This window comes from Gobius niger (genome assembly GCF_951799975.1).
Source record: "Gobius niger genome assembly, chromosome: 3".
Lineage (NCBI taxonomy): Eukaryota > Metazoa > Chordata > Actinopteri > Gobiiformes > Gobiidae > Gobius > Gobius niger.
The window spans coordinates 7,509,899-7,534,176 of NC_136854.1; the positions used below are offsets into that span (position 1 = coordinate 7,509,899).

Sequence of the window (24,278 nt, forward strand, 5' to 3'; positions counted from 1 at the left end):
CATTTGTGTGATGTTGGTCACATACAACCATAATATGGCAATTGCAAAATAATGATACATTTCTACATTTGTCAATTTTCTTTTTGGAGATTTCTTTCAATGAGACTTTTTCTTCCGTAGAGTTGTATTGGCCTCTGCCCTCCACCTGATATTATGACATCATATTCTAGAACAATCCTATTGATACAGACGGCATCTCGTCATAGAAGGGGCATGGCTTCGCCAAGGGGGAAAATAGAATCTTTAGAGAAACACAATTTTCTCTTTTTTTGCCATTTTCTGGTGGAATACCAACTTATTTATTACACACGAATAAAGTCAAATGTAAACAAGGCCCATACGGATATTTTCTCACAGCAGATTGTTCAGTAGAAGTGAAAAAACAGCAGTTGTAGCTAGCACGAGCTAACCGTTAGCATTAGCCCGATGCTAACATTTAGCATCAAGTTAGCATTCTCCGTTATTCATGTATTTATGGGCTGTTGAACCACTTTGCTCCTCCCCATGTCTTTGTATTTGTATCATTATTTAGTAGAAACTATGTTCATATTTCAGCATTTGTTACAGTAGTTTTTGAATAATTCGAGAAAATATAAATTTTTTCAAAATTGTTTTTCCCCTTAACTGTTTTTAAAAATGACCATATGTGGGCGATTCCAGAGATGCCGTCTGTATCTATGCAGCCGCTCACACAAACCATTCTGCTTTGCAGACCATGCATCCGCTCAGACAGACCATGCAGCCGCTGAGACATGCCATGCATCTTTCCGTACCTGAGCAGAGGTTGTGGACGACCGCAATCCGTGCCGTGTGGAAGACGAGGTCCAGGCCGTCGTTCAGAAACTGGAGGTTATTCCGACAATAACCGCCACGGAAACCAAACACGTGCTCCAGCGCAAGGTCCTACAGAAAACAATTACTCTGCTACAGGAAGATAACCACTCTGCCACAGGTGGATAACCACTTTGCTACAGGAGGATAACGACTCTGCTACAGGTGGATAACCACTTTGCTACAGGAGGATAACCACTCTGCTACAGGTGGATAACCACTTTGCTACAGGAGGATAACGACTCTGCTACAGGTGGATAACCACTTTGCTACAGGAGGATAACCACTCTGCCACAGGTGGATAACCACTTTGCTACAGGAGGATAACGACTCTGCTACAGGTGGATAACCACTTTGCTACAGGAGGATAACCACTCTGCTACAGGTGGATAACCACTTTGCTACAGGAGGATAACCACTCTGCTACAGGTGGATAACCACTTTGCTACAGGAGGATAACCACTCTGCTACTGGAGGATAACCACTCTGCTACAGGTGGATAACCACTTTGCTACAGGAGGATAACCACTCTGCTACAGGTGGATAACCATTCTGCTACAGGAGGATAACCACTCTGCTACAGGTGGATAACCACTCTGCTACTGGAGGATAACCACTCTGCTACAGGTGGATAACCACTTTGCTACAGGAGGATAACGACTCTGCTACAGGTGGATAACCACTTTGCTACAGGAGGATAACCACTCTGCTACAGGTGGATAACCACTCTGCTACTGGAGGATAACCACTCTGCTACTGGAGGATAACCACTCTGCTACAGAAGGATAACCATTCTGCTACTGGAGGATAACCACTCTGCTACAGGAGGATAACCAATCTGCTACAGGAGGATAACCACTCTGCTACAGGTGGATAACCACTCTGCTACAGGAGGATAACCACTCTGCTACAGGAGGATAACCACTCTGCTACAGGTGGATAACCACTCTGCTACAGAAGGATAACCATTCTGCTACAGGAGGATAACCACTCTGCTACAGGAGGATAACCACTCTGCTACAGGTGGATAACCACTCTGCTACAGAAGGATAACCATTCTGCTACAGGAGGATAACCACTCTGCTACAGGAGGATAACCACTCTGCTACAGGAGGATAGCCACTCTGCTACAGGAGGATAACCACTCTGCTACAGGTGGATAACCACTCTGCTACAGAAGGATAACCATTCTGCTACAGGTGGATAACCACTCTGCTACAGAAGGATAACCATTCTGCTACAGGAGGATAACCACTCTGCTACAGGAGGATAACCACTCTGCTACAGGAAGATAACCACTCTGCTACAGGAGGATAATCACTCTGCTACAGGTGGATAACCACTTTGCTACAGGAGGATAACCACTCTGCTACAGGAGGATAACCACTCTGCTACTGGAGGATAACCACTCTGCTACAGGTGGATAACCACTTTGCTACAGGAGGATAACCACTCTGTTACAGGTGGATAACCACTCTGCTACAGGAGGATAACCACTCTGCTACAGGAGGATAACCACTCTGCTACAGGAGGATAACAAATCTGCTACAGGTGGATAACCACTCTGCTACAGGAGGATAGCCACTTTATTATAGGAAGATAAGCACTATGCTACTGGAGGATAACCACTCTGCTACAGGAGGATAACCACTCTGCTACAGGAGGATAACCACTCTGCTACTGGAGGATAACCACTCTGCTACAGGAGGATAACCACTCTGCTACAGGAGGATAACCACTCTGCTACAGGAGGATAACCACTCTATTACAGGAAGATAACCACTCTGCCACATGAAGAGAATCAGACGTACCTCGATGCGCCTCTTGGTGGTGGAGCGGAGCAGCGTCGGAGGTTGAGGAGCAGCGCGGCTCACGGGAGGAGGCCTGAGGAGGAGAATGGGTCAGGACTTACAGCTGTTCACACACTGAAGTGGTCAGACACTGGTGGACTGGGTTCAGGATGATGTTTTCAGTGAGTGTTTATCCGGTCACACACACATTTTTCAGCCCTGAAACCTCCACCCACTGGACAAACGCACTGTGACCTCTCGACTGCAAACCCTGTAGCATTTTTATGCAGTTGTATTTCATGGTATGTTATGCTAATTACTGTAATTCTACTCTTTCAGGATGACAAACGTGACATCTGTCCTCGGACTAGAGAAAAATCATCTCTTTGACTGATTCTGAGTGTCATTGCAGCTGCTCAGACACAGAGGTGCGACCTGAATGTGGTACCTGTGTGTCAGACTTGCAGGTGCTCAGAGGGGGTACCTGTGTGTCAGACCTTGCAGGTGTTCTGTTACCTGTCCTCCGGGGCCGTGTCTTGGGGTTGAGCTCTGGTCCTGGTCCTGGTTTGGATTTGGGTAAAGTCCAGGCTTATTTCTCGTGACACGTCGCTGTCGTAACCTGAAGGGCAGACACTTTTGATCTATGATAAATTCTTGGGCTGAAACAAGAAATTATTGATAATCAATAATTGGTTTTCAAGTACTTTACCCATTATCATATTTTTTTCCAGATTTTCGGGAGTTTAACTTTAAAACTTTAACTTTCTTTATTTGATCAGGGACAATGCAAAAACAACATTAGTTTAAGACAGAAGAGATGTTGTGTGCCAGGTATAGCGTTTTCCCAGCTTTCACAGTTTCACCAATTTTGGCAAGTTATACCTCAAAACATTACTTTTGGGAATTCCGCCGATTTCCGTTTTTTTCTGCAATCAGATGGAATTCCGCCGATTTTTCCCATTGACTTAGAATGGGGTTGCTGCAACAAACTAGGGATTTGTTTTTGCAATTACAACACAATTATGCAACAAAACAGGGATTTTCACAATGAAAGCACTATAATGCAACTTTATAGGGATTTTCGCATTTAAAGCAGTTATGCAACTTAAAGCAGTACTAAGTAACGTGTTTACCTTAATAAATCCTTTTCGTAGTCCTTGTGGGGGTAATACAAGTGTTTATGGGATGATTGGAGGGTCTTTCATCTCCCCCTGGTGTCTCTGGCCAGAAAACCATGTTTGCAACTTGCCACCGGACCGGAGCAAGCAATACACACTAATGGAATCACGAAGAAGAAGCTAATATGCTAACGGGCAAAGCTAACTGCAGGCTAATGTCACTTTAAACAGTATTTACAGCCAAGTTTGAGTGAAAAAAATGATTTCCATTGTATAATTGGATGTACAATATCCCTCTCTCCCTTTGTCTTTCCTGTCAGCTTAGTATTTACTCTCCAAGACAATTAATAAGTTGAACAATTGTAACTTGCTACGACACCTGCAGTTGCGCTTATGGCCTCTAGGGGCAAGAGTTACTTAGTCCTGCTTTAATAGGGATTTTTGCATTTAAAGTATGGGGATTTTCCACAATAAAAGCAGTTTAGTACTACTAAATGCAGATTTTCACAATAAAAGCAGTTTAGTACTACTAAATGCAGATTTTCACAATAACAGCACTATAATCCAACTAAATGGGGATTTTCACAATATAAGCAGTATAATACAACTCCATGGGGATTTTCATATTAAAAGTAGTTTAATACTACTAAATAGGGATTTTCAACAGTTTCAAGGACACTTTCAAGGATATCAGGAGTTTCAAGGATTTCAGGAGTTTAAAGGTTTCAACAGTTAAAGGATTTCAAGGATTTTTCTGCAGCAGCACTATTCCACAGTCAATCGCAATGGCTTCAGCCATTCCAAAAGTTTCTAGTTATTATTGACATAGATGAAGCGCCATTAGTAAATGGTGTGTGGTTTTCTGGCTCGCAAAGTGCAGAAATTACATGGAAATGTGGTATTTGCAAAGTTTTAAAAGTGAAGGTGGATTTTGGGGGATTTTATTTTAGCATTTTATGGGGAATTTGCACTTTTGGAATTCTTATTTCTGACAATAAAATGAAAGTGTAAAGATCGTCATAATAAATCTTTTTGTTTTGCAGCCAAGAACGAAATGATTAGTGTTTTTTTACCAACAGAACCAGAACAACATTGGGGTGCAATATTTACAGCTCCATGTATTAGGCCCAGACCTATGGCTCCATTATGTGCCTGATTTTAATTTGAAAGAAACAAAGAAAAAAAACAAAACAAAAAAACAAGGAAGTGCTGCCCCTACGGAAAAAACAAACGCACCCCTTGAGCGTCTGAACACATGTCATGTTTGCACTGCAACCTGTGAATAAGAAGCTCTTTCTAACCTACTCTGCACACACCTGTCCAATAACTTAGGCACAGACTCATGGACGTAATCTGCCCTGTTGCACTGTGTGGTGAGTCCACACTTAGATCAGCTGCTATCACTTTATATACCTATACATCTGTAAATACAATCCCACTGTTGTTCTATGTCCAATTGCTGTCGTCTTACCATATTTTACCTTTCAATATTTATCTTATTTATTTAATATTCTTATGCATGGCCCCCTATAGTCTTATAGCCGAGGACATTTATATTCATGTGGCAACAACCACAGCCTGATATCACTGTGCTTTAGTCCTGCATCAAAATACCATTGTATATGCAAAATAATTACGTAATTATTCTATATTATGCCTTACACTTACAGCAAGATTTGGATCTATTTTCATTTTTTCGGATGTGCGTCCTGATCATCTTTGGGCTTTAAACTATAGGCAATGTGGACTTTATTTGGATGTTGCTGTTTCTTCCATGCCTATACCAGCCCCAGCAAGTCTTTATTTTATTTATTTATTTGAGCGGTTTGAGTGGTTTTCTAGCGCCTGTAGAACAGATATTGAGGGAAAAAAAGAAAGAAAACACAACAATGACCAAAACAAGTAGGCATGTTATTTAAAGTGCGTCCAAAATACAGTAAAAGAGGGATATAAGGCCTCACTCCTGTCATTTAGGCAATAAGACAGAATGTATAGGAAAACGGTTGTGCAAATCAAACTTGAAAACTTGAGCAGTAGATAACTGACATAATAAAAAAAATATTTTATTGAATGTTTCCACATCAAAAACAGGAGTATTAGTACTATGAGTATAGATAAAGAAGTGGTCTGGAGCGGCTTGGACCACCCTTTGGGAGCAGACCGGTTTACTCTTGGCTGTCGAAACTATCTCAAACCACTCCGGTCTGGTCCTGTCGAAAAGCCCTAATATGTAACTTCAGTTTACCCTGGAGCACACATCTGTGCCAACGGTCCCTCTGACCACCACCATACATTCACACACGCAGTACATGTTTTTAGTGTTAAGAGAAGCAGGAGTATCCGGAGGAAACCTATAGACAAGGGGAGAATATGCAAACTCCACCCAGAAAGGCCTCGTCCAGGTGGGAATCGAACCCAAGACCTTGTTGCTGAGAGGCACAAGCGCTAACCACTGCACCACCCTGCTGCCAGCACAGCTTTGCCAAGTTTGCACCAAGAAATTCACCCTATCATCATAAAAGTAATCTGCAGATTCATCCATTACAACATAATTGTCAGTCTCAGCCCGAGTGAACCCACCTCCGTCCTGGTCCGGATCCGGGTCCGAGTCCTCGCTGTCCGGGCCGTGTGTCTCTCTGAGTCCGGACTCTCGCGTCCATATCATGAGCGCGGTGTCGGCCCCGCCCACTGACAGCAGTGCTGCATCCTCATTGGTCCAGCACAGCTTCGCCACATTTGCGCTGTGGCCCACGTACTTCTTACAGCGAGCCGCCTGGCCCTGTGCAGGAGGGAGGTGTTAAACCTGCTGACCTCTCTGTGTCAGAAACAGCTGTCTATGTCCCTGAGAAGGTTAGCGCCCACTTTGGGTGAAACAGAAATAATTTAAAGGTCAAATAAAATATCAAAGGTCTATGGCCTATGATGGAGTTTCATTCATTGTTTCATTCAGCAGCTATCTGCTGCTATTGCCAACGTTAATGTGTGTTTGAACCATAAATTAGGGCTAATGCTGAGCATGTTTTATCAGGCTGAATATTTACAGATTAAAATGTAGTAATTGATAAACTGGTGTGTTTCCATTACAAATAAAATAGCGCTTAATCGTCCAGTGCCAGTGAACTGATGTGTTCATGACTGGACATTTTCCTGGGGTTCTCACACAGGCAAGGAATAATTTACACCCAGAACGAGAAACAAGCCCAGACTTCCTATGTCCCGCCATACTAATCCTCCTTTTGTTTACAACCAGAGGGGGCAGGGTGTTTCTCCCATCTAAACCTTCATAGGCTGACCCTGCAAGGGAAAGTGTAGAGTCTAATGAAGCCCAGAGCATCTCCGGTGGCGAGCAGCATACGGTCCCTGGTAAGTGCTGTAGTGTTCAGTGCGGGCTCCAGGGGGGAGCTGCGTGCTCCCTCCACTGTGGGCCCCAGGACGCAGCTCCATGATGCCCACAGCAGCTTCTCAAACTGGAATCAGAGAAGAGCCTTTCAGTGACACATTTTGACAGTGTGTGGAGGCGGATGAAGCAAAAGACCTACAATACAATATTTCTCGAAAGGAAAATAAAATGGCTTGGAGAACAAATTGTACAAACGAAAAACATTTACATAACGTCACAACATTGTAAACAGCCTAAATGATCATTTTAAATGGTGTTGGTGTGGTGTGGTATGGTGATGGTTATAAGGCTGAATTCTGGACTTGGTTTCATGGTTAATATCTCTGTAATGGTTGGACCTATCCACATGAAACAAGAGCTGTCTCAAAGTCCAGTGTCTTCTCTCTCAGTACAAATGAACTAAGGACACATGACTGTCTCATAAAGGTGTCTTAAAACCAAAAAATTCCAAATAATGATCAGGGAAAACATTTGGACATTTCTTTCCAAAACTGAGACTTAGAATCGAACACTGCTCCAACTCACATCATCACATGACAGAATAGAATGGCAGGAACGGAAACTATCAAAGTTTGTTTTATTTATTTTGGCTGTCGCTGTCTTGAGCGCAGATTGTTCACGAGTGAATGGCCACGAGTGAGACGTGTGAGTGGTGCATCGCTTTCAGGCTGTGTTCTCACTAGGGATGCATCGATCCAATACTGATAATGAATATCAGAGTCTATACTAGGAAAAATCCAGTATCTGTGTCGATTCTAAATATTCAATACAGGATCAACACCTGTTTTGGCTCTCAAATAAATATAATATGGATATGCTGTATCTCATTCTGAAGCTCTGAAACTGGAGAATTGGTTTTAATTTCTGCAAATGAATTACTGATCACTGCACAAAATGCTACAGCAAATCAAAACTATTAATGAAATACTTCTGGCCAGAAGTGTTTGTAATTTAGTTTATGAAATGCTGTTAAAGAATAACTAATCTAACACAGTTGCTATGAACAGGTTGTTATGATCAAATCACTCTATGTTGTGAGTTGTTTATTTTAATGTAACCAAAACCCTGAACCGTGAAGCTGACATTCGGTGTAGAAAGGTCCAGTGATCCTTGTTGTTGTCATGTTTTTTCCCATTTCGCTTATGAATAGATACAATGGATAATTGATATCACTCATCTCGTTTGCAAGAAAAGATATTACTTTATTTATTTCACACTGGAGAAAAGAGGATAATTCACACTGCCAATCAAAGGAGCCACTTTTTAAGAAAGTAAAAAGTAATAAGATGGATCAGTGCCTCTCTAGCTCTCACCTCGGATTGGCTAATGTCCTGCCTTTTTCCTCGCGGAGCCTCAAAGAACAACAGCTGATTAGCCGAAGTGTTCACCTGCAGCAGTTTTCCTGGAAATAGCCACAACAGCGTCAGTAGCAAAACTAGCATTTAAAGATCTACAGTCACAGGTTTAAAGGCTCATTTAAAGGCTCATTCATATGTCATAAGACACAAGAACTTTGTTCTTACATTGTGAGCTGTAAAAACAAAATGAAGTAATTTGCTATGCTATACTGCCTTTGCTATGCCCGATCCCTTCAAATCTTGGAAGAGATGGTGTCTTCCAAGATTTGATGGGAACACCAGGAAGCCAGGGTGAATGTAGTGTGTGAGTAGGGTGGAGCAAATTAATACAATTTTAATCTAATTGTGATTTTGATAAAGGATCTCAATAATCGTGCGGTGTTTTTTAATCGACAGGAGAATTGGCCAAAAAATTATGGCTGCCATGATACCGCTCCATACATGGGGCAACAGAGGGTTGTTACAATGTTTTAATTGAAACAGCAATTAAACTGAAATAGGCTGTTTTGTATGGAAGACTATAGGCACCTTCATTCAATTGTCTATTCATTTGTCAAATGGCTGTGCATTAGGTTATTTTAGTATACATTTTGTAATTGTATTTGGCAAAGTATACTATTATATCCAATTTTGACATTTAATTTTCTATTCCAAAAGTTCTAATGGCAATTCAATATGTAAAGTGTCGATGCAATGTCTTCATATATTTCAAAATACAAGATTTTGAAATGAATAGCATATTGCCATGGGATTTTGGCCTCTTTATTCATTGTTCTATTCATTCTTAAAATGGCATTTAGTTTGGAGTTGCATTTGGCAAAGTGGAATGTTATATATATCCTATTTTGACAAGTAATTTTCAATTCCAAAAGTTCTAATGGCAATTCACTATGTAAAGTGTCGATGCAATGTCTTTATATATTGCAAAATACAATATTTTGAAATTAATAGCATATTGCCATGGGATTTTGGTCTCTTTATTCATTTTACAATGCAATTGAGAATTATGCATTTGACATTCTACAATGTGTAATGCAATTTACATTTGATATTGTATTATGTTTTTTTAGTTGACTTTTGAGAATTATGCATTTTGTTTTGCAATTTACTTTTTGATAATGTATTATGTATTTTTTGTTGACTTTTGAGAATTATGCATTTGACATAAAATAATACGTGGTGAAACAGCACTATCTTGTGGTTACAGCAATGCGGATTACAAAACGTCTCAGGCGTCGAAGGTCTGTTTATTCAATTGGCAATGCAATCCGCTCCTGGCCAATCAGAGAAGAGTTCGCCTCAGCAGCGCAGGCAGCCGTGAACCACAACCAGGCAGGCTCAGGCTACGGTGACTTCTTGCTGGTGGAAATAATTGCATTCATGACAGATTTGATGCAACTGATCAGATTTCATGAAGATTCAGAGCTAATCCAATGTTTTGGTAAGCATTTGTCTTGTGGGTAAAAAAAAAAAGCTGGTCAGACTGCTAACAGGGTGCTATTGCTAATAGTTCCCTGTGTATGTGTGTTGTGCCATCACAGGCACTCTGGTAGCAACAGCGGACATTGATGTGCACGGCGTCGACCACCAATGGTCCTTATCACTCCAGGGTCTGTCCTGTTTACACACAGTTTTTACCTGATTCAGTGTGCTAGATATAACTATGTCCTTTGCTTTTGTTTTGCACAACACCCAGGTGCACAAGTTCTCAAAAATAGTCAAGGAGCAATGAGTCTAGAGGTTTTAGAGTTAGCCTATGTTATTAAAAGTAATAAAGCCGTAGGGTCAGGCATGAGACACTGCACCAATTAATATAGGGAGAACATTGCATAAATATCCATAGACACTTTGTTTACTGCAGCATTCTGTCACATTTTGATGGGTGTTATTATGCCAGGCAGCAAATAAAAGAGTCCTTAAACTTTTTTGGATTTGACAGTTTATTTTTGCACAGATTGGTCCTTCACCCTACGTGGCAGATGAGGCTCAAAGGTATGATGGGTCCACAGCCATCCATCCTTTCACATCCCAAACTCCAGGACAAGATGCTGTCCTTCCAGTGCAGCAGTTTCCAGTGTTAAAAAAGACAGTGCAACATGGGTGCAACATGGCATTGTGACGGTTCATTTTGTTTTTTTGTTGCCTCTAACCTTGTGAATTTCAGGACAGCTAGCTGGCTGAATTATATGTGGAATACTTCATAGCCAAACAGAACATTTTTCGATGAAACAGGGCAATTATAGTCAGGCTTCCCTGCAGTTCTAGTTTTGGTTTAATTTAGAAACCGTTTCATTATTTATTTTTTTGGGTCCCCTTTTTACGTTAACACGTTTCATAAATATTCAGCCTGGCATAGACCTTTTTATAGACCTGTTTTGCATGCGGTGGTACGCTGAATGGCAAACGTTTCTTTAGACATTCTTGAAAGAGTTTGGAAATCACAATATGAACAAGATGCTGATTTAACATTACATCAGTACCAGATGTTCCTTGAAACCAGGCTTGAGGTGAACTAGGTAAAACTGAGCCTTCCTTAGCCCAAAATTTCTGAGCATTCCTTAACATTTACATTAAGGATGTTTCAGGTTTTCACTCTATTTCTTTCCACATTTTATTGAAGACTGCATTGATACAGGAGATAAACCTTAAAAGCACAAGAAAATAAAAATGTAAATTTGTATAACCAAATGCATAGATAAAGCATTGCTACATGTATGATTTAGTTAATACATTTAAATGAATACGTAAATAAGCCTTTTTATGTTCTCTTTTATCTTTGGCAACCAACGTTTTTAGCATTAGCACTCTCAATGATTTTAGCAGTTTACATCCAAATAGGTCACCCAGCGTGATTTTGAAGTAACAGACTTACGCTTCTCTTGTTTTACACCTTAGAAGCCCTTTGTTTCATTTGGTCTGTGCAGGAAATGATTTCAACATTGGTTCTACCAGATCGGACTGCCTGCTGTTGGAGGAGCGAGACAGCTGGCCAGCACACAAACTCTTGTCAGTGATTAAATAAGATAAAGTTTGAGTTTATTATAAAATATTCTTTTAGGGGGGTAAGTGCAACCATTCACTGCCATTACTAGTATTTGCTGACATCTACTGGGCTATCAGAGCAATAGCAATCTTGTGTCTGTACTGTCTGCTTTTAGTACAGACAGTGGAGCAAAAAAGTATTTGGTCAGTTCCTATTGGATTTCAGCCAAATACTCTCTTGCGCGCGCATGTGTTTATACATATATTTTTTATAGTAAAAAAAAAAAAAAATCTATTTTAACTAATTAACTGATTGCAAACATGCAAACAATTTGTAAACAGGACAGACGCTGGAGTGACAAGGACCATTGGTGTGAGAGTGCACGTCGACGCCGTGCACATCAATGTCCGCTGTTGCTACCAGAGTGCTTGTGATGGCACAACGCGCATACCCTGGGAACCATGGTATGCCAGGTTGGTCATAAACACTCGAATCGACGCTACAGGATAGTTTAGCATTAGCACCCTGTTAGCAGTCTGACTAGCTTTTTTTTAACCCACAAGACAAATGCTTACCAAAACATTGGATTAGCTCTGAATCTTCATGAAGTCTGATCAGTTGCATCAAATCTGTCATGAATGCAATTATTTCCACCAGCAAGAAGTCACCGTAGCCTGAGCCTGCCTGGTTGTGGTTCACGGCTGCCTGCACTGCCTGCGCTGCTGAGGCGCACTCTTCTCTGATTGGCCAGGAACGGATTGCATTGCCAATTGAATAAAGAGACCTTCGGCGCGCGAGACGTTTTGTAATCCGCAATGTTGTAACCACAAGATGGTGCTGTTTCACCATGTATTCTTTTATGTCAAACGCATAATTCTCAAAAGTCAACTAAAAACACATAATACATTATCAAAAAGTAAATTGCAAAACAAAATACATAATTCTCAAAAGTCAACTAAAAATACATAATACATTATCAAATGTAAATTGCATTACACATTGTAGAATGTCAAATGCATAATTCTGAATTGCATTTTAAAATGAATAAATAGACCAAAATCTCAAGGCAATATGCTATTCACTTCAAAATATTGTATTTTGCAATATATAAAGACATTGCATCGACAGTTTACATAGTGAATTGCCATTAGAACTTTTGGAATTGAAAATTACATGTCAAAATGGGATATAACATTCCACTTTGCCAAATGCAACTCCAAACTAAATGCTATTTTAAGAATGAATAGAACAATGAATAAAGAGGCTAAAATCCCATGGCAATATGCTATTCATTTCAAAATCTTGTATTTTGAAATATATGAAGACATTGCATCGACACTTTACATATTGAATTGCCATTAGAACAATATATAGAATAGAAAATTAAATGTCAAAATTTGATATAACATTATACTTATACTTACTATATACAAATACAATTACAAAATGTATACTAAAATAACCTAATGCATAGCCATTTGACAAATGATTAGACAATTGAATTAAGGTGCCTATAGTCTTCCATAGTTTTGCAGCTGATCAAAACTTTGAGACACAACATTCACCCAGGATTCTTGGTAATTCCCATTGTCTCCCATCCAACCAACCAGACCATTTCCTGCATAGCTTAAGAGATCTGACGGGATTGGGCAAAGCAAAGGCTGCATGGCCCAGAAAATACAATAAAATAAAGCATTCTGCTCATTACATGGCTGTTTTCTAAATACAGTGAATATACCGATTGTATGATGAATGGTGCAATTCACCATTCATGAATATACACTGCATTCCAAATTATTATGCAAATGACATTTTTCTAAGATTTTCTAAATTGCCAACTCAAATGAGAATCAGCATAATTTTCAAGTCTTTAACTGGTAGAGGATCATTTAAATGTAGTTGAAAAAATCATGCATGAAGAGGATTTTGTTCGGGAAAGCGCGGCTCTTCTTTTCGTAGCACAGAAGACAGTGGTCAGTCAGAAACTCCACATATTTTCACACCTTCAGGGAGCCTAAAAGGGCCTAAAGGGGCCGACCAGCTCTCTCACCATAATTCTGGCCCAAAACATGACTCCGCCACCTCCTTACGGACGTCACAGCCTTATTGGGACATTGTGGCCATTCACCAACCATCCACTACTCCAATGTTTGACCATCCAGGGTTACACGGCACTCATCAGTAAACAAGACTGTTTGAAAATGAGTCTTCATATATTTCTGAGTCATTGCGGCCGTTTCTGTTCATCAGCTTCAATTAGCAGTTTAGGGGAGGCCGGAGAGAAGGTTTATGCACAACTGCAGCCTCTGGAGGGTCCTACACCTTGATGTTCGGGAGACTCCAGAGGAACCAGAAGCTTCAAATACCTGTATGCTGCTTTGTAGCATCTGTTCTCTTAATCTGATGTGTTTGTCTGGCAGAAACCGTCCTTATTGTGCCTTTATCTGCACAAACCCGTGTGTGTCTGAATCATCCACAAATCTCTTATCAGTACGATGATTGCGCTTAATCTTTCATGAAATATCGAAGGTTTTCATACCTAGACCAAGGCATTCAACTATTTCACGCTTTTCATCAGCAGAGAGACCCTTTTTCTTTCCCATATTGCTTGAAAATGATGATCTGCTTAATAAAGTGGAACATTCTTTTTCAGTAGTTTTTCCCTTAACTGGGCTTAACCTGAAAACTGATCATCCCAGGTCTCTGAGATTAATGTCAGTGATTCATAGATCCCAGTGACACGATAACATCCATGAGTTTCATTATTTATTTATTTTTTTTTACCTTTTTGACACAAAAATATAATTTGCATAATAATTTGGAACGCAGTGTAGTAGACTACCAAATAACAGTCTTTTGAAGAATTACAAAAGAGTAAATATGTCTTAGCATTCAGGAAGGGAAGTTACGCGTCTTCAAATGTTCCGAGCGCTAAAGCCCAAAAAATGATACATTTTAGAAAAAATGTAAAGGGTAGCTCATCAGTAGTTCATGTATCCAGACAGAAGTACTCACATATTTCTTTATTTGGTTACAACAGCTAACGCGTTTCGGCTAGGGCTGGGTACCGTTCGTTTTTTTTTCTCGATACCACTACTTTAACGATACCTGCTTTTCGGTACCGGTGCCTTAACGGTATTTTTTCGATATCTTTGTTTTTTTAATTGAGTTAAAATAATGTGCATAGGAAAAGTATTGTTCATGAGGAAGTCCAAACACGGCACATCAGAAAACAGGCCGCAGCAGCGTCACCTGTAACTTCATTTTTTGAGCAGAATTCCCACTTAAGCAGTGTTGAAAAGAGAGAAAGGACATTATTACCTTCTGAGCTGCAGGAACAGACCAGATCCACATCAGGCACTGTTTTCTTTCAGATAAACTTTTCTATACACACTGCGCTGTCCGACGAAGTGAAAGCTCCTCACACGTCAAAGATCCGTTACATAGTGAGAGCGGCTCATTCTGTCACTAAAACTGCACCATAACTGTTCCAAAAATGGCTAATGCAGAGTGAGCGCTCACCTTTTCCAGAAACAATCTTTGATCCCAAATGCTCCGGTGCTGCCATTTGGTGCAGCTGGAGTTGTAAACAACAGCAGTAACTTCAGGCTCTGCGGGGCTAAAGCTAAAGGTAAAGCCCATGTGTTTCTTGTTGTCACTACCGTGTTGTCACTGCTTTTCTCTTTGTCTAAGAGCTCTAGTTTCTTATTCAGTCCAGGTTTAGTCCTGGTTTTTAACCAGTTTACAGTAAGTCCTGGTAGGTCCTGGTTTAGTCCTGGCTCAGTCCGCGGCTCTGCCATCTCTGATAATGCTGAAGTGTTAGTAAGTTATAGCTTTGCTTCTGCATTTGCGCTGAAACTGCTCATGAGTTCAGGCTTTTTTAGACTCACTGTGGATCATTTATTGACGTTTGGAGAGAAAAAGTACCGAAAATTAGCACCGCCTCCTACCGGAGCTTTTCGGTCGGTACCAAGTAGGTACCGTTTAATGGTACCCAGCCCTAGTTTCGGCATAAGCCTTCCTCAGAGCATTTGAGGAAGGTTTATGCCGAAACGCGTTATGTTGTAACCAAATAAAGAGATATGTGAGTACTTCTGTACTCACATATCTGTGTCTATAATTTAACATTAACCGCTAGCATTATCCGTTACCATTATCCTCTAGCATTAACGTTAGCATACCTCTCTGGTCCCAATCGATGTGTGTGACGCCGCTGCCGTCTCCTTTACAAACACCCACTCTTTTACTCGTCTGAACGTTATAGATGTCAACGAACGAATCAAGGGATGCCACGGCCAGATACTTCCCAGAGTCTGAGCACACAAAAGGTTAATGAGCATACTAAAGGTCTGTCTGAGCACACTAAAGGTCTGTCTTAGCACAGTAAAGGTCTGCCTGAGCACAGTAAAGGTCTGTCTGAGCACACTAAAGGTCTGTCTTAGCACAGAAAAGGTCTGTCTGAGCAAACTATAGGTCTGTCTGAGCAAACTAAAGGTCTGTCTGACTACACTAAAGGTCTGTTGTCTTATCCCAGTAAAGGTCTGTCTGAGCACACTAAAGGTCTATCTGAGCACAGTAAAGGTCTGTCTGAGCACACTAAAGGTCTGTCTGAGCACACCAAAGGTCTGTATGAGCACACTAAAGGTCTGCATGAGCAAACTAAGGGTCTGTCTGAGTACACTAAAGGTCCGTCTGTGTACACTAAAGGTCTGTCTGAGCAAACAAAAGGTCTGTCTAAAGGTCTGTCTGAGCACACTGAAGGTCTGTCTGAGCACACTAAAGGTCCTTCTGTGTACACTAAAGGGCTGTCTGAGCAAACTAAAGGTCTGTCTGTGTACACTAAAGGTCTGAGCAAACTAAAGGTCTGTCTGTGTACACTAAAGGTCTGAGCAAACTAAAGGTCTGACTGTGTACACTAAAGGTCTGAGCAAACTAAAGGTCTGTCTGTAAACACTAAAGGGCTTTGCTGAGGATACTGAGAGCAAACTAAAGGTTTACTAAGATCACACTAAAGCTTTACAAAAATCACACTTAAGGCTTACAGAGCACACAGACAGACAGACAGACAGACAGACAGACAGACAGACAGACAGACAGGCAGACAGGCAGACAGGCAGACAGGCAGGCAGGCAGGCAGGCTCAGGCCTGTAGAGAAGCGTAGACCTGTAGAGAAGCTCAGGCCTGGAGAGAACTCAGACCTAGAGAGAAGCTCAGACCTGGAGAGAAGCTCAGGTCTGGAGAGAACTCAGACCTGGAGAGAAGCTCAGACCTGGAGAAGCTCAGACCTGGAGAGAAGCTCAGGTCTGGAGAGAACTCAGACCTGGAGAGAAGCTCAGACCTGGAGAAGCTCAGACCTGGAGAGAAGCTCCGTCGTGGAGAAGCTCAGACTTGGAGAGAAGCTCAGACCTGGAGAGAAGCTCAGACCTGGAGAGAAGCGGATGTCGGATATGAGCGCCCTCCGGTGGTGGAAGCCGACCATGTCCTCGAGTGAATCTGCGTTGACCACCAGGAAACTGCCGTCGCTCAAACCCACCGCCAGAGCCTTCCCATCGGGAGAAAATGTGCAGCATCGCCCCCCTGTGGAGCCACAGGGAACTTGTCAGTAACAAAGTTCCATAGACCATTCCATTCCATAGAACTAAACTTTATTTTCATATCTTTGTTCTATAACACATAAAAGACCATATATTATTTATTTTATTTATTTTTCAAGTCATTTTTTTCATTTACAATGTGTGCAAAAATCTTTTGACCACTATAAGCTTGAAAATACAGAGAAAAGTATCACCAAAGTCGTTGAAACAGTATGTTTCTGTGTGATCAGATGTTTAGAGTCTTGTACAAAGCTCTGGCAGACAAAAAATAATAAATTAATAATTAATAATAAAAATAAAGGCACACTGCGTGACATTTTGGTTGCTACTTTTGCCAATACACAACATGCTTCTAAAGAGCAGCTTGTCACTCAAGTGCTGCTTCATTACAGCATCTCCCTGTGGAGCAGCAGGGAACAGTCACTAACTCAGAAACAGACCTTTCTTGAGTTTCCGCACGGCGACCATGCGGTGATTGGTCGACAGCTCCCACATCCGCAGGGTCTTGTCGTCGCTGACGGTGGCACATACAGGCAGCAGCGGGTGAGCGGCCAGTCCCCACACCTCCCCCTGCAGGTGTCCCTAAGAACCACCGAAAGCAAAGATCTTTAATAATGGCAGCCATTTTGTGATTGGCCAGTGGCTGAGGGTAATAGCGTCTCTCTGCTGTATTTCTTTAAAGGACTCTTGTTAGCACTGTTTTACCCCATTCACCATTGCTTAAAAACAATAAAGATGCAAACTTCCTTTTCTTGCTACACTAGACAGCTCAGTCAGTATTTGGAACAAAAAAGTGAGAAATTAACTGGATTAAAATAAAAAGCATACAAAAATGAGTGGTGGTGAATTGGTTTATGTTGTACTAACTTTGAAAGGATAATCACAACATGGCCGCCAGAGCTTCCCATATGTTACTATGGCGATGTCCTATCTAAAAGATCTTTGGCCGTAAGGTTTATCACTTGGACAGACGTGGTTCTTGCATCTGTACAGACCTGGGTCTTACAGACCTTGCATCTGTACAGACCTGGGTCTTACAGACCTTGCATCTGTACAGACCTGGGTCTTACAGATGTACATACCTGGGTCTTGCAGCTGTACAGACCTGGGTCTTGCGTATGTACAGACCTGGAGCAGCAGGGTGATGGTGCCTGTTTTCTCAATCTCTAAAATCTCTCCGTTCTTCGTTCCAATGTAAATAAGTCCGTGTCCCAGAGTCAGCGCCCGGATTGACGGGTTATCCTCCAGCAGCAGCCCTGTGGAAAACCGGGTCAGAATTGGGCGCAAAGCGGGTCTAGATTGCGTCAGAAAACTAACCTAGGATGGAACCAGGGCAAAATCAGGACTGAACCAGAACCAAACCAGGACTGAACCAGGGCTAAACCAGGGCTGAACCAGAACTAAACCAGGGCTAAACCAGGACTTAACAAGGACTGAACTAGGTTCAAACCAGGTCTAAACCAGGATCCAACTAGGTTTAAACTAGGTCTAAACCAAAAAAAAAAACAGGGCTAAATGAGGCCGCACTCTGACCTTTTGAGGCTGGCGACAGCGCGGACCTTTTAACGGCGAAGCTCTTGAGGCAGCGCTCGAACTTGTCATCCCACAGCTCCACCACGCCGTCTTTCCCTCCACTCACGAAGCCCTGGCACAGAACAGCAGCAAAGTCTGAGACAGAACTAAACCAGAACTGCTGCAGCAGCAGCACCAACAGGGTCAGGACAAAACAAAGATCTAAGCAGCTGTGTGGTTTGGACAACAGAATGCTGTTTGCTGTGGGCAGAATGAGCCAGACCTGGTCCAGGGGGCAGATGCTGAAGACCGGCCCGTCATGCGTCTTGAAGGTCTTGGTGAGTCTTGTGTCTCGCCACAGAAACACATCTCCAGAGCTGGACCCGGAGAAGACCAGGTCCTCAGTCTGACCAAAGACCAGTGCCGTCAGAGTCTCTGTCTGACGAGAGCCCCAGATGCCCCTCCGCCCGACCAGACCTCCCCCTGAAACAGAAACACTGTCTGAACCAGGACTGAGCTAGAAGGGCCAGAACTAAACCAGAACTAAGCCAGAAGGGCCAGAACTAAACCAGGACTAAACCAGGTCTAAATCGGGACTGAGTGTAGGCTAAATCATGGCTAAACCGGACTAAACCAGGACTGACCTGAGTGCTGCCAAAACTTGATGTGCTTGATTCCAGCTGACACCAGTTTGTCGGTGCGGAACGGGTTGCTTCTTAGAACCAGGACTTTGTCTTTGTTGGATCTGAAACAAACAGTAACTTTTTCACAGAGAGATTTGTGCTGAGTTGCCTTGTGTACGAAATGTGTGGTACAAATAAAGTTGCCTTGCCTTTAAAGGAGCAGTATTTAAGCGGGACTATGTCTATTTTCAAATTAGCTTAATTTAATTTCTAAACACATGTTGTAAAGACTGGAAAAGATGGACTTTGGGCTTATAAAAAACACATTTATAACATCCCAGTTCTTCAGGTGTCACAAATTTATCACAGTAATGTAAACAAAAAACACCAGCTGTGAGTTCACCATCGCTAAAAAGGCTTTGTAGCACAAAGGGCTTTTTATTAACGTCTGATGTTGTTAAAATAACTTGAAGAACACACTCATTTGATCAAAACAGAATCACGTCAGGTACAGGAGCTATAAGCTTGCTCAGGAAAAAAAGTTTGTTCCTTGACAAAAAACATGCAACTGTACTTAACTGGTGAGCTCCTGTATGTGTATGCGTATGTAACTGAGTAGCTGCATGGTCACATGGTCCTGGCTCCTGTATGTGTATGCGTATGTAACTGAGTAGCTGCATGGTCACATGGTCCTGGCTCCTGTATGTGTATGTAACTGAGTAGCTGCATGGTCACCTGGTCCTTGCTCCTGTATGTGTATGTAACTGCGAAGCTGCATGGTCACCTGGTCCTGGCGAGTCGCTCCCCTCGTCTCCAATCCCAGATGATGATGGAGTGAAAGTCGTCGAGTCCCACAGACACCAGGCTCTTCCCATCCACTGCAACACAACACAGGCCTTTCAGGTGCAATAAATAAGTCCTTAATTTGACATACTAAGTTAAACAAAAATCTGTCTATGAGGCAAGATTTACACCTGAATTAAAGTGAGTTTATAATTTAGAAATGTAATAGATTGTGAATAATTGACCGTAACGTAAGTCATACTACATCTGTATTTACGGCAGAGCAATCAGCCTGACTATAAACACTCTGAGGAAAGCTCATGCCAAAACACATTAGCGGTTACTTCATGTTGTACCCAAATAAACAGCTACATGAGTATTTTTGTCTGGATAGTCCTTAATGAAACACATTGATGTGCTAATCGATGGTACCAGTCTGTGCCATTATCCCGGGTTAGGTCCTGTCCAACTCACGCACTCACTCACGCACTCACTCACTCACGCACTCAGTCACGCACTCAGTCACGCACTCACTCACGCACTCACTCACTCACGCACTCAGTCACTCACGCACTCACGCCATCCAAGTTACAACCAGGCCCTTCCTGCTGAGCTTTTGATATCCGATGGGATTGGGTAGTATAGTAGTAGTAGTACAGTAGTAGTAGTGGTATTGTAGTGGTATAGTAGTAGTAGTAGTAGTAGTAATAGTAGTAGTAGTAGCAGTAGTTTCGTTTAGTCTTTATTGAAGGGACAGTGCACAGAGACATTAAAGGTCATATATCATGCAAAATCGACTTTTTAGAGCTTTTAGCCATGTTGTTATGCTATTTCCTTATCAAAAACACCCTCAGAGTGGTTTGTGGCTTCATTCACGCAGCTCTCAGTAATCGTCCTGAATCGTGCCCTCTGAGCAGCTGCTCCGCCATCTCCTGGTGAACGACTGAGTGTTCAGTTGTGTCGTCACAGCGGAACGGAAGTGCTCGACGTCTGTAATGTAATGTCTTAATTCTATGCTTACAGCTTGATTTTAATTTGTAAACCACCCTTTTCATTATTTCTGTTGTAAGAAATAAATAAATAAAGGAAAAGGAAAAAAAACAAACACATCCCCTGAGCGTCTGAACAGATCAGTCATGTTTGCGCTGCAGCTGTGAAGATAGAGCTCGTTATAACCTATTCTGGACACACCTGTTCTTCATCCTACCTAACGATAATGTCACGGACGGAGAAAAAGAATCGCGTTTGGCTACGAGGACAGGAGTATATAGAGTCTATGATTCAACCTTCCTAAAGAAGAGGCCACTCCCGTCAGAAGTTGTTTTTTTTCTCCGGGATTCAGCAACTATCACCAAAATAGTGTTTTTCTGTGACTGTCTCTTGATGGATGTTTGGTGAACCTTCACCAGAATCAAAGTGGATTAACTTTTATAACCAACGCGAGTCCCATAATGTAAACAGCGATGGACCAGCATGGAGTGGTGAGTCAATCCAAACGTGTATTAGCATGTGTGTTAGCCATTTATGAAGCTGTGTTGCAGATGTCAACTCCTTATAACTGCATTGTGAAGTATCTTCACTTATTGCTGTTTATTTATATTTCGGTAAAGTATGTGCGGAGAGAGGGGGCAGAGTTAACTGAATCGAAGCGTTGTGTCTTCCGGGTTTGAAAAATACCTCCAGAAAACACTTATATTCATTACAAAAATGAGTGCTCAATAGCGGTAGCAGTACAATCATTCATATAAATGCCTATACTTAACTTTGGAATGGCTAAAATAGCATGATACAGATCCTTTAAGTTAAAAGACAGATACGTTGTGCACCAGATTATAGCGAAATAGCTAGTTTCCATCTGCAGTAGTAGTAGTAGTAGTAGTAGTATTGTAGTAGTAACCACTGAAGTCGATGGCGCTGACTCCACACTGGTGTGATCCCCGCAGCAGAGACAAACACTTCAGAGACTGGACGTCCCACACGTGGATCTCAGCATCGCGCCCCACCTGCCGACAAGATTAGACTGATCAACAACCCATTGCAGCTGACACCTGTAAACCTAAGATGGAAATCTGCAGAATAACTAAGAGCCTGTACAATCAATGGTTAAGTCTAACGGTGAAGAGGTTTCAATGGAGACAGAGGGACAATTTGTTTTCTGGAGAGACAAATCTGTCCCTCACCAAACCAGGTCTGACCCCTTCCCTCATCTCTGGTACCCCGTGTCCCCCTTCTCTCCCCTCACCTGTTCCGATGTCTCTGTAGGGGTGCAAACAGAGACAGTCCTTTTCGTGTATCCCCCTGGTCTCCCTCACCTGTCCCGAGGCGATGATGTCCCTGTTGGGGTGTAGGCAGAGACAGAGGACGTCGTCATCGTGTCCCTGGTAAAACGTCTGTGAGTGTCTCATTCTGTCGTAGACGACGCAGACCGTGGCCACAGGGAACACCAGCGCCCCCGACAGGCAGGACAGTAGAGCGCTGCGTGTGTCCCAGCCACGGAACCTGTTCAGCAGAAACACGTGTCCAGACACATGTCAGAATATAAAGTGCACTTTAAGGCCAGTGTACGAGTGGAGTAACAACTTTCTGAGTGACAGTGCAGGATTTTAGAGGCAGTTGTGGTGAACAGGTCTGAGCTCATTCTACACATTAGGACATGGCTGGAACATGTCCTATATGCAACATGTAACATTTTTAAACTCAGTATAGTCCCTTTAAGTACATTTTATGATCAATACTTTTTACTTTTACTTCTCTCTACGATGAACTTGGGTACTCTCAGTTAAGACTTGGTTTAGTGGTTTACTCCTTTAGACCTTGTTTATATCTGTTTAAGACCTGGTTTAGACCTAGTTTAATCTGGCTTTAGAACTGGTTCAGTTCCTGTCTTTGACCTGAGTTAGTGGTTTACTCTTTTAGACCTGGTTTGATTCAAATGGTCAAAAAACATTTCACTTATTAAGTACATTTTACAATGTATACTTTTATACTTTTACTTAAGTAAACATTTTATAGTACTAGAGTACTTCTTTCACCACTGGTTACATGTTGAATTAAGAGAGGAAAAGAAAATCCTGCACAGTCTATTTTGGAAAAAAGTGAAACTGAATTACAAGTGCATTGCCTCAGCGTTGAAGCTATTTCCTAAAAATCTCCAGGTCACTAGAGACAAAACGTCTCTCGGTCTGTTTCTTACTTTAAAACTAAGGGCTTCATTTACTAAGCCAGGTGCTAATTTGCGAGCAGTACTAAACATGAGCAAGTGCTATCTGTGTAAGTGTTGCACCGGATTTACCATTAGAAACGTTGCGCATTATAAGTGCCGCAAATATGTAAATGAGTTTTCTGCACAAGCACAGACTGCGCAAAACTGTAACTCTTATTCCTGACTGAGCGCCTTTGAGAGAACATTTTAAAAGTTAGGATCGATAAATGACAGCACCACAATTTCATTTCTATTCATTTAATGTAAAATAATAATTAAAGCCGCAAGCAGCGATGGAGGCCCTCGCCTTTGGGGCTCTCCCCCCATCATGCTCTCGCCTGCGCCTACCTACCTCCATCTAGTGCAGGGGTCGGCAACCCGCGGCTCCGGAGCCGCATGCGGCTCTTTCATCCTTATACTGAGTGGCTTGCTTAAGTATTTAATTGAAGTGTATTTTATTTGTGTTAGTTCTTTAATATTTTTGTTCTAAATTGGAAGATTATTGTGATCTTGACCTATTAGAATAAATATATTTTATTGTTTTTCGTCGCTCAAAATAAACGTCATACTCGTGAAAGCCGGTATACCCGCCAAAACGCCGGCTTTTCCTCCTCCTGCGGTCGTTCCTCCTGATATTTGGGAGCCAGTCACTGCCACCCCTATTGCCACACCGCTGGAGAACCCCACTGTTATATATTTGTCCTGATTTTCCTGCGTTTGTGGGGAAAAAAAGGGACAGTAAGAAGTGCGCCTTTCCCGCTGTCCCTGAATGCATCTCCCACGCTGCCTCGCACCAAAACAACAGCGCGTGGTTCCAGCAGCTACACCATGGATAAGTTAAGGCTTATTTACAACCTTAGACACATAAAACAAGCGGTGACGGGCGCGGGGCAGGTGAAGACAGGCGCCTGTTTTTCTGGATTACAAAGTTTTTCCAACTGGAGCTGAGGACTGACCAGACGAGTGAGAATCATTGCAATCACAGCAAGTTCTACGACGGATCCCCAGATCGAGATCGAGAGCACAGTGAGTGTAGTGTTTTTATGCTTATTCTGTGGAGTAAAGTAAGCCCAAATTGTGGGGC

The 24,278-nt window shown here is 42.1% G+C and overlaps 1 protein-coding gene across 1 annotated transcript in view; it reads right to left on the minus strand.

The window, feature by feature from the left end:
• Window positions 1-24,278, minus strand: part of LOC306961007 (echinoderm microtubule-associated protein-like 6) — a 77,466-nt gene that overhangs the window by 20,561 nt on the left and 32,627 nt on the right. Inside the window, exons 13-28 of the mRNA XM_079553616.1 lie at window positions 22,305-22,491; window positions 21,890-21,995; window positions 19,994-20,087; window positions 19,231-19,331; window positions 18,870-19,069; window positions 18,608-18,719; window positions 18,203-18,330; window positions 17,515-17,656; window positions 16,905-17,057; window positions 15,662-15,793; window positions 8,453-8,541; window positions 7,033-7,206; window positions 6,320-6,518; window positions 3,138-3,240; window positions 2,643-2,715; window positions 774-903 (exon numbers count right to left, since the gene is read on the minus strand). Coding sequence (XP_079409742.1) covers window positions 774-903; window positions 2,643-2,715; window positions 3,138-3,240; window positions 6,320-6,518; window positions 7,033-7,206; window positions 8,453-8,541; window positions 15,662-15,793; window positions 16,905-17,057; window positions 17,515-17,656; window positions 18,203-18,330; window positions 18,608-18,719; window positions 18,870-19,069; window positions 19,231-19,331; window positions 19,994-20,087; window positions 21,890-21,995; window positions 22,305-22,491 — 2,123 coding nt within the window. The remainder of the gene's footprint in view (window positions 1-773; window positions 904-2,642; window positions 2,716-3,137; window positions 3,241-6,319; window positions 6,519-7,032; window positions 7,207-8,452; window positions 8,542-15,661; window positions 15,794-16,904; window positions 17,058-17,514; window positions 17,657-18,202; window positions 18,331-18,607; window positions 18,720-18,869; window positions 19,070-19,230; window positions 19,332-19,993; window positions 20,088-21,889; window positions 21,996-22,304; window positions 22,492-24,278) is intronic.